General features: G+C 37.5%; 1 protein-coding gene across 1 annotated transcript; it reads left to right on the plus strand.

The window, feature by feature from the left end:
• Positions 1–1186: 1186 nt before the first annotated feature.
• LOC764168 (G-protein coupled receptor GRL101-like) lies at positions 1187–2502 on the plus strand. Its single transcript, XM_030974012.1, has one exon. The coding sequence runs from the start codon at positions 1187–1189 to the stop codon at positions 2333–2335; it is 1149 nt and encodes a 382-aa protein (XP_030829872.1). The 3' UTR covers positions 2336–2502.
• The last annotated feature ends 8866 nt before the right edge of the window (positions 2503–11368 follow it).

Genomic DNA, 11368 nt, shown 5'->3' on the forward strand with positions numbered 1-11368 from the left:
ATTTAGCAATTTTCAGAATCGTACACCCTCCCTTTAGAGAGCCCTTAAGCCACCCCAGTTGTACATTTCCAGGTAGTTTAATATTCTATTTTCTACTTTACACAGCAATTTTAACAACAATCAACTCAAGTACATTGAACCCGGAGCTTTCCAGAACTTATCTACGGTATCTGACTTGTGAGTTTGATGCCATATTTATGATGAAATATATATATTTTTAAAAAGTTCTACAATGTGTACAATCGCTATTTCTCATTGTAAATGTAAACATTTTTTCCCCAAAACCAAAAGAAAAAAAAGAAGAAGTTGTTTCATTGAATTGAAATAATACAAAGCATCGGTTCAAGCAGGAACAAAGTTACCTTTAATTCCATGTTTAAATCAAGAGCCTTATTTTCGTACGGTCATTTTCGGTAAAGTATGCGTGTGTGCGTGTTGGTGTGTGTGCGTATAGTATTAATGTGTGCGTGCTCGGAGCATATCAGATACTAAGCCCATCAGTGGCTCGCCCCAATTCTCACCAACACTCTCTACCACTTACTCTTTAAGGTGTCTCTTTAAATTCAACATTAATTTTGTCATTTGTATTCCAGAATCATTTCATCGCTGAATAATGAACCTTACCTCCTTTACCCCGGTATATTCGATGGTCTGGATTCCCTGAAGGCTTTGTAAGTAGTTTCGCTTCTTGAAATGTATTGCTGTTGCTGTTGGTAAATAAATCAAAATCAAATCAAGTAACGTAGTGTTTTGCTATCATGAAACGTAGGTGTTAGTGGTAAAAACAGTATTGTTCGGCAACCTTACTTGTCATTTGAGTAGACGTCTTAAATCGGGGATGTCAAAAACTCTGATCCCGCTTTCGTTGACTTTCAGAATAGTGAAACGGACCACTTTATTCTACTTTTATCACGCACAAAGTGTCTAGGAATTATTACACATTATACAGATAGGTCTACACCGAACAGTTTGGTATTCCCTGGATTCAGTTCCGGGCAAAGCCAATTATTAAGATTTTAAACCAGATAGTTTCACTGGGAAAGGCATTTGGTTTACCAAGCAAGAGGGATTACCTTTTTACCATCCACGTGAAATCAGTTTGTATATATACTGTACATTCACGTCACTATCTACAAAAAAAAAGTTATAGTAGTAGATCGATATGTTATGAAGATTGAACCAGCTGATGATTTTCTCTTACATCACCTTAATTCATAGATACGTGTATGACCAACGTTTGTGTTGCTTGTTACCCGAGCAAGCAACCTGCGTTGTTCAGGAACCTCCTCATCCTCTCTTCACATGCCGTAAGACGTTTCTCCAGAACACTACGATCAAGGTCTTCATCTGGATCCTTGGTTTGAGCGCCCTCTGCGGTAACTTCTTTGTCATCACCTTGAGGATCAGGAGCGCTCCCATGACAACGGTTGCTAAGATACAGTCCATGTTCATCACCAACCTAGCAGTGTCCGACTTCTTAATGGGCGTTTACATGCTGTTGATAGCAGTCATGGACATCTACATCGGAGACTCCTATTTCTGGGAAGGTCGGGCCGATGAGTGGCGCTCCAGTGTTACTTGCCAGATTGCAGGGTTCCTATCTGTCCTGAGCAGCGAAGCATCGGTCTTTCTTTTGACCTTGATAACAGCTGATCGTTTCATCTCTATCATGTTCCCCTTCAGCCGCCATCGTCTAAGCATCGCATCTGCTCGCCTCGCTCTGGCTGCCATCTGGATAGTCGCCCTTTTTCTCAGTCTAATCGGTGTATTGTTGATAACCATCCACCCCGATGCCTACGGCCTCAGTGATGTCTGCGTTGGTCTCCCATTCATTAGGAAATCGACGGATATCTCCACTGAGATTGACCAGCGTTCGTCTGCTCAGTACAACACGGTGATCTACAACGTTGCCTCTGGATCCACCGTCTCAACATGGCAGTACTCCATCGTCCTGTACCTTGGTGTCAACCTGGTGAGCTTTGTCATCATCCTCCTCTCCTATATCGTCATCTTCATCAAGATACGACTGGATCAAGCCGAGGTCGGACGGAAGTCTGAAGCAGCCATGGAGATCAAGATGGCTCTGAAGATGTTCCTGATCGTCGGCACCGACTTCTGCTGTTGGATGCCCATCATCATCCTCGGCGTCCTAGTCCAGACGGTCGGGGTCGATGTCACACCCGACATCTACGCTTGGTTGGTGGTGTTCGTCCTGCCCATTAACTCATCTCTGAACCCATATCTGTACACCATCATCCACATGTCGTCAAAGAAGCCTGTAAATGAGAAGAGCAAGCAAACCATTGTCAGCATGGTTAGTCGGGATAAGGATTAATTAGAAGGCAGTCATTCTTTCACCGCAGGCCGATGTACCATCACGTAAGAAGATAGTCTTGGAGAGGACATCTTGACCCAGCCATGGCGATTTAAAGACAGGCCCTCACTCCACTTTGTTCAGGGTTGCAGTTTCTCACTTTCACATTGATCAGCATTTAGAATAGTCAAACAAAACGTAAAACAATGGATTGAAATAAACGTCAGATAATATTTTTCAATTTTATTTATAAAATTACAAACAAACCAGTATTTTTCTTTCTCTTTTAGGAATACTTTGTTTTATCAATATTTAGTAGTTTTAAATAAATATGCCATTTTAGTTTTACATTTGTGTAGTTTGATATCCTGTTGTCGTCTGATGACTTGAATCAGACTATTTGAGTCAGCTTTGACCGTTTATTTTACCTTTGGAAAAGAAATAGTAGAATAAATACAGTTGAAACTTGATCGATATTCTGTAGAAATGGAGAGTTTCACTGAAAACCAGAGCTTCTGAATTGTGGAACCGTCAATTCACGTTTAATTTTTCAATTCAAATAATGTGATTTCAATAACTCAATCAAAACATGAAATAATGCTTACATAGTGCTTACATGACGTTTGCAATTTAATATAATAAATTGTATTTATTTCTAATTATACAATATCAAATTTTGATAAGTAGTCAAAGCATTTTAGGATACAAAATGTATAAGCATAATATTATCATAAATTAAGTCGAAATTCAAAAGAAATTTGAGAGATCCACTAAAAAGCAGAGCTTTTTGGATTACTCAAAAAGGAAAAAATAAGGAAGAAAGAAAGAAAGAAAGATGAAGAAAATACAAACATGCACAGCTCGGGAGTATTAGCATTCATAGGCATAAGAAAAACACAGTAGAGCAATACATGCCTTAAAAGGATGTCACACGTAGCAGTCCACTATGGCGACGTGCAAATTTTAAAAGTCCATATTGTCTCGATTTTTCGTCGTCCCGCCTGGCATCATCGTGTTTAATTTTCTAATTATCAGCCTTGAAAATTATGGAGTCCTCGACTATGGTGGCCCTGAAGGGAAATCGCGAATAGACGAAATCGCGAATTATTCACGACGAAATTCACGAAATTCACGATATCGTCAATTTCGTCGTGAAAAATTTGCGATAAAATTCACGACGTCGCCAATTTCGTCGTGAATAATTCGCAATTTCGTATATTCGCGATGTCCCTTCAGGGCCACCATACTCGACCGCTCGTAGGGGTTGGAACATAGTCCACTATATCGACGTGCATATCCAAAAGTCTCCAATGACAAGGACATGAACACGGACAGGAAAAACGAAAAGGGCAAAAACAAAAACAAGGACTAGGAAAAGGGCAAAGACAATAATGGGAGGGAGACGAATGTTGAGGAGAGAGAACAAAAGAACACGAAGGATGAAATCACTATGAACATGACGGACAAAGAAAGAGGAAAAATATACAGTTCCTCAGGTAGACCAAAGAGATAATATCCTCCTCCTTGGGTAGACAAAGGAACATCTCTTCCCTGCTATTATGTAAAAATGTATAGAACAGGTGTCACATGCATATTCACCTGTTCTACACATTTTTACATAAAAGCAGTGAAGGGGTGTTCTTTTTTCTACCACAGCAGTTGTTGAGGGTAGAATGAGGAACTGTATATTTTGTCCTCTTTCTTTGTTCGTCATGTTTATAATGAAAGGTCCATGGTTAGATTGCTCGATTAATCACTGTCTTGTAAATAAGTATTAGTTTCAGCTAGGGTATATTTTATAAGTAAAGAGATGTTAATGGGCTTGATGCGATTATGATAGGAACCGTTTGGGTTTTTATCTAAAGGAAGGGAGGCTTGGTGCATTGGTCATGGTGTCATTGCGGGTATTACAAAATTTCGGGCCGGTTGAAACAGTATTTTTTAGTAAAATGGTTCTCATTAACGGTAAATGAAATTCATTGAAACGCTGAGTGGGGTACTTTTGAATTGTTTTGTTTGATTGATTGATTGATTGATTGATTGCTTTTATTTCATTTCATATAATAATTGTTTGCACAATAAAGAACATAGTTGACAAAGTAAGATCAAAATTACGAAATAAAACAGGAACCTACTGGAAAGCATAGCTTGTTTTTTTAGGTTCCCAAGAATAAACATAATATGAACATTATTTTCATAAATCATTTTAAAGTGTCTTAATAATCACAGTAAAATAGATTTAATAATTATAATAACATATTTTCATAAACCATTTTAAAGTATCTAAATAATCAAAATATATACAAAAAGAAAAGAATGACAAAACGGGACACAAAGGACAGGAAACTGACATAATAAGATAAGACAAGACATGACATAAACAATTCATAACAGGACAAGATAAACAAACATGACAGGACAAGACCAAAAAAAAAGACATGACGGGACAAAACAAAACAAAAACAAAGCTGCACACAACATACTAGAGGTAGATTTTCTTTCATTGCAGCGGACATAAAGATGTTAAAGAGGTTGAAAATCGTCCTTAAATATTTCTTTGGAACTATATATTTTGTATAAAAGTGACTGTTGAGTGTTACCCCAAACCAGGACTACAATAGCTTAAATAAGGTTAAATGAGACTTGCAGAAAGCATAAAAAGGGTGGAAGAGGGAAGGTAGAATTCAAGTTTATCAATCACACCAACGTTACGTGAGATTGTTTTGCACATTATAATTAACATGATTTTTCCATGTGACTTTTTTGTCTACATGGACATCAAGAAATTTAGTACAAGAGACTTCTTCAAGAGGAATACCGTCTAAAGTTATGTCGCCGGGCAAGGGCTTTATTGATTTACTAAATATCATAAATTTGGTCTTTGTTAAGTTAAGAGATTTTTTAAAGCTTTTATCCACTGTGTAACTTGTTTAAGTTATTCGGTTAGGGTGTTCAACAAGGTTACGGGATCTGGGTGTGAAAAGAATAAATTTGTATAATCCGCGAACAGAATTAAGATAATAAATTTGAAGATGTAGAAAGAAAAAAAATGTATATTATGAATAACAATGGCCCTAGCAGGCTACCTTGTGGAACACAACATTCTATTTCTTGCAATTGTGAATTAGTCTCTTTTAAAGAAACAAATTGTCTTTATCATAAGAGTTATCGACATTGACATTGGCCCACTTAATTTTTGAGATTTTAGAACTCTTTTCAGATGACTTGTTCATTGCACTTTTAATAATTTTCTAAGTATTTTTCATATCATACTTGTATCGATTCAATTAATTAGTTTAACATTTTTTGTTAGTATACGTAATATTTTTATAAGAGTAATCTTATACTTGAAATATTTCAATTTTGGATTGTTCAGTAGGTTTAGATTATAATTTATAAAACAAGTTATTTTTGTCTTAAATTAGATTTATTTATTCGGGGAATCCTTGGATTTCTTTTGTAACCATTTTTCCCTTTCGCACTGGAATCTGAGCATTCAATTTGAAATCAATTATATTCATAAAGTTTTGACTGATGAGTTAGCGTTTTTCATTTTATATACAAAAGACCAATCAGTTTCTTTAGGTGGGTTCATTAATGATACGTCTTTTAACTTTTTTTTCAAATGAGACTGAATCAGTTTAGAATTGCATCCTTTAAATAAGTTAGTGGATTATATTCTCTTTTGAATTAGAATGAATGCTTGTTATAGGCTATAGTGCACAAGTGACTTACTTTGTTGATCTTTCGATATTCCTGCATTGACTCGATGTACACATTATTGCACACACTATGTAAATGCAGCTGCATTTGTGAACAATTTGAATAAAAATTTCACCCGAACAAGCGTTATTCGTATCTTTTAATAGTTTATTTAGTATTTGAATCCACAGTTGATTAGCGAAAATGTTAAAGTGACTCCAGTGATAATTTATTAATTACTTCTGTCATTCAAATCAATTATGATCATAAAATTTTATTCAAGTCTTGTAAAAGAATCGGTCTCTCATTGCTTTTAATAAAACGTCAGTAGGGGAATATTGATTATTTTGTGAACATAAATTAAAATGTCACAGCGTTTATTCTTACTTGCATCTCACGGTGTACAAGTGAAATGAAACTTGTGATAAGGAAATTATAGTCCTATAATTCTTTTGGCATTAAAAACCTTGCAAGCCAGCGAAACGAACGAGCAGCAGATTTAAGACCTTTCTTTCAGACTGACGGCCACAAATGGTATTCTAATGAAAGTAATGATAGTAATGATAGATAATGATTATAATGTGTATTTTTGTTATCATTATTAATTTAATTTTCCCCTAGTCATCACTCTTAACGGATAATACTTTCCATGATATAATATTGTTATACACAAAAAGACAATATTGCTACCCGAATCATGCCCGAGTAGGGAAAGTGCAGAATCCACGGGAGGGGACTCCTGGGGAATGTTTCACAAAGATTAAGAACGACTTTAAGTTGGACTTAACTATGGCAGGCCATTCATGCCACTGTTTGCTCTCACCACTATGAACTTTGGATAATAATTTTTTTTTAATAATGAATTATCAAAATATGTAAATTCAGTAGATTTGTGAACATGATTACGTCCCTTGATAGACCATTGCCTGTGAATGGCGAGAGCAAACAGTGGCATTAACGGCCTGTCATAGTTAAGTCCAACTTCTAGTTGATCTAATAGTCTTTGTGAAACAGCCCCCAGGCCTCCTTCATCCCTTTGCCCCACCCCGCCGCTCTGAAATCCATAATGCGAACGCATTAATTGTGACGTATAGTTGTTACAGTGCGCATGTCAGAAGTGTATAACGCTGTGACGTAACAATTACGTCTTTCACGCAATGCCGCTGCCTTGTCCGCGCGCACTCATAAGTTGATCAAGGCAAGCGCTGATTGGCTGAAAGTTCACCGTTTGGACGTTGCTATGAGATCGGAAACCAAGGTGAAAAGTACGTCAAGTGTAGATCGAACTCGATCACAGAAGAAACAAAGACATTTATACACACGAGCATTCAACAACTATGGTAAGCATCTGTTCTTCACAATTAAACAGTAATTTGTGCTATCCCGATACTAGATATAAATTATGTCGATTGACCGTTTAAGGAAAACATATGGATCAAACATAGGCTAGATAAAGGTTTCTTTGAAAAACGGTATTTTGACCGCTATTAGGCCCATAAGGCCGACCGTGTGTGTTAAACTGTCTAGACATTTTGCTTGTTAGTATGTATATATTTTCAGACCTGTATATTTTCTTTGTTTGGTTCGGTTTGGCGATTTCGGAACATGTTTGTGAAATATTTGCAAATTCTTTAATGACAATCACATATACCCCAAATTCGTTTTTTTTAAACTGCTTCTTGTATTATGTTTCAGTCGACACTGACAATTCCAGACAGATTACCATGCCTCATCTTATGGATTTCTACCTGTAATGTCTTTATTTCTTTCTCTAAACTTCTTTATTTCGCCTCCGTCATTGTCAAACAACATAACCAAATACGTTTATATGTATAACCTTAAATATCTCCTTTATTAATTACCTAAATTTGGCGTGTATTTTTCTCAAAATGATCTTTCAAACTAAGGCAAGCAGGATGGCCCCTGCGACGGGTACAAGTAGCTCGGGTGCCCACCCCACTGCGCCCCCGAACCCAGGGGGCTACTCAGTCATGATGACGGAGGAAGATTACCACAACACGCAGAGCATGGAGATGACCAAATTTGTGAGGGAGCATTTTAAGATACCAAAAGGTGAACTCTAGCTTTCATTTCTATAAGATATTGTGAAGCTACTTGGTCTCTCTCTCTCTCTCTCTCTCTGTATCTCTCTCTGTATCTACATGGGTGTGTATGTCTCTCCTTCTCTCTCCCTCTCTCTCTTCTCTCACAAATCCCCGTCTCTCATTCTCTACCCCTCTCTCTTCTTTTATTTATCTAACTGTCTATCTATCTACCTATCTACGTGAACCCATCCTTCTATCTATCCACCTGTATATCTATCTACATCTAGTATATCTTCTCACACTATCCTCTGCTCCTCCTCCCCTCTTTTTCACTCCACATCTCATAATTTTCTCCTATTCGCTCTCTTTACAACTCTCTCACATAGGACTATACAAAAAGAGGGACAGAACGTTGATATAACAGGGAATGACCCTCTCTCTCTCTCTCTCTCTCTCTCTCTCTTTCTCTCTCTCTCTCTCTCTCTCTCTCTCTCTTTCCTTCACTCACTCACCCCGCCTCTCGATAGCTCTCCCTTTGCCTTATCTTCTCTTACATACGCTGTTGAAGACGCCCCCTTCCCCAACAAGTATTGTAGAATATTGAAAGGGGAATGAAAGAGATTCCGTCTTGAAAAAGGAAGAGAAGTTGGTGGAGATTTGAGATTATTATGCTCCCGTCGGAAGTTGTATTGAAATATCATTATCTTACGTAGCAAAATAAAAACTGAATTTTCATTTATTTTTTACCAACTCGATTCAGTGCCACCTTACAAACTTGAGAAGCTTCGGGTTCGTACCAGCTTTACGCGGGTGAACGAGCGGGAGACCGCGCGTTTGAAGACGCACTACTGGAGACGCCAGAAGCAGCTCACCAAGGGATTCTTCACCCCGAACCACAAACCTTACCATCCCATAGGAGAAATCCAGCTCAACAGCCAGAGACTCATCCTCGATTCGATGGCCAACTGCCTGCCCAAGAAGGTTGGCTCTCCCGTTAATACAGACCAACGAGAAGTTTGATTATAAACCTATTATGAAAACAAAACAAAACAAGAGTATTAAATACATAACGCTTTGGACATGACACATATCTCTGTTATCAGAGACTTCAGTTCTAATGACATCTAGAAACGCCGTTAAAATATACCGGTAATAGTTAAACAGTATCTTTAAAGGTCAATGACCGTTATTATTATTATTATTATTATTAGTAGTAGTAGTAGTAGTAGTAGTAGTAGTAGTAGCAGTAGTAGTAGTAGTAGTAGTAGTAGTAGTAGTAGCAGTAGTAGTAGTAGTAGTAGTAGTAGTAGTAGTAGTAGCCAGGCGCGTACGCAGGATTTTTTCAAGGGGGGGGGGGGGGGGGGAGGGGTTTTAACCATTTTTAAATCGGGCCGAAAATTTCGCATCGACTCAGCCAGCCGCTGAATAAGCGGGGGGGGGGGGGGGGGGGGGGGGGTAAGAGGACACTTCTTTCTTTCTTTTTTTGGTCTCGAAATTTGAAAATTTGACATTTTGCTCCGTTGGGGGGTGGGTAAGGTCACCTTTTTTAGGTCAGCCATGGGAATAATTTTTAAAAGGGTTTTTAAAAGGTTTTTTTTTGTTTATAAACATAAAAATACCCCCTGCGTACGCGCCTGGTAGTAGTAGTAGTAGTAGTAGTAGTAGTAGTAGTAGTAGTAGTAGTAAAATGGTTTTATTAGAACAACTGCAAAATGGTAGCCCGAGAGCTAAATTACATTGCAAGTTTTACAAGCTCAGTTTTAAAAAGCATTGAATACAGACAAGTACAAAATAATACACAGTTAAATAAATCACAACTTATTACATACTTGCAACATAATTATTGATGATACAAATAGAATAGATTCGTTATCATTCGTCTCCTACCTGCCTTCAAAGTACTAGAGCAAATGAGAAGTTAGATGTTCGTGACAGCTCCTTGTACATTCAATTAATTTATGTTGATCTCTCGCTCTCTCTCTCTCTCTCTCTCTCTCTCTCTCTCTCTCTCTCTCTCTATATATATATATATATATATATATATATTTATATATATATATATCTTATTCTATTGTTTCTCTCCGTCATTAATATTTTTCCCGACAGCTTCCAATGCAATCTTTGACTTCACGTTTTGGTCGTCGAGAACACAAGGCATCCCTTACTAAGGCAGAGCAAGTTAAAACTCCACTAAAGGTAATTCACTAACTGCCGCCTCCTGCCTTATCTAAAATCGAATCTAAAATCATTTCTGCAATTATCAAGGAGGAGAGGAATCCTACACCTGTCCGCCTGGAATATATTCAAGGGGGTTGTCCCGCACCCCGAATATTATTGATACCTGCAGTGCCCCCATGTTATTGTCTAAATAATAATAAATAGTGATTTAACGCTGCCCACTTTCATCTAGCGGACGAGAAGAGTAGAATGTATTATCTGAATCTTATTTGGATGTGCCTGCCTCATCAAATCTACCGTGAAAAAAAATACAAAGTTACAACCAATAATCATTTTAAATATCGCGGTCTGTTGCATAATGATACACAATCTGATAGGGGTTTTGAAAGAATGCAAATAAATTATTTTGCGAATTCGCAAAACATTCTCGGTCGTGGGGGGGGGGGGGTTGTACAGCCCCTCTCCGCTCGATCGCATTATTTCATCAAATGTAAATCACACCACACTCCCACCCACCCCCTTCCTCTTGACAAGAAATCGCCGCTCCTAAATGTAGTCATAATATGGATCACTTCGTTCTGGAGTCGAATCCACTCATAAATCAATCGAGGAACACTCTCAAAAGAGTAGTGGTTGACTACTCTTTTGAAAGTGGATTTCACAGGTTTTCAATGCGTTGCTTTCCGCTCCAAAACGAAATCATAAATAAAAATGACTCCAACCAAAATAAAATTCAACTCCTTTACCAATCGAAAGTAACCTCTAACACGTAATGTTTTTTTGTTATTTAAATTTTTGTTTACAGGACATGACGGCGAAAGAACGCATAAAGGAGCTGGACGTGGATGAGAAGCTTCGTGAACGAGCTCAGATCACGGCAGGATTCGCTTACATACAGCAGAGACTGGAGGAGTCGGAGATACTGCTGAAGTTAAAGAGGGGCGGACAGAGCTACGAGAAGAGTGTCAAGCAATTAAAGGTATGAGCGGATCTTTAACTACAGCAACCAAAAAAATATTTTATATATATATATATATATATATATATATATATATATATATATATATATATATATATTATATTAAAAAATATATATATATTTTTGTTGTCGATGTGATGCTTTATCACA

This window comes from Strongylocentrotus purpuratus, unplaced genomic scaffold, assembly GCF_000002235.5.
Source record: "Strongylocentrotus purpuratus isolate Spur 01 unplaced genomic scaffold, Spur_5.0 spur5_scaffold_7, whole genome shotgun sequence".
Lineage (NCBI taxonomy): Eukaryota > Metazoa > Echinodermata > Echinoidea > Camarodonta > Strongylocentrotidae > Strongylocentrotus > Strongylocentrotus purpuratus.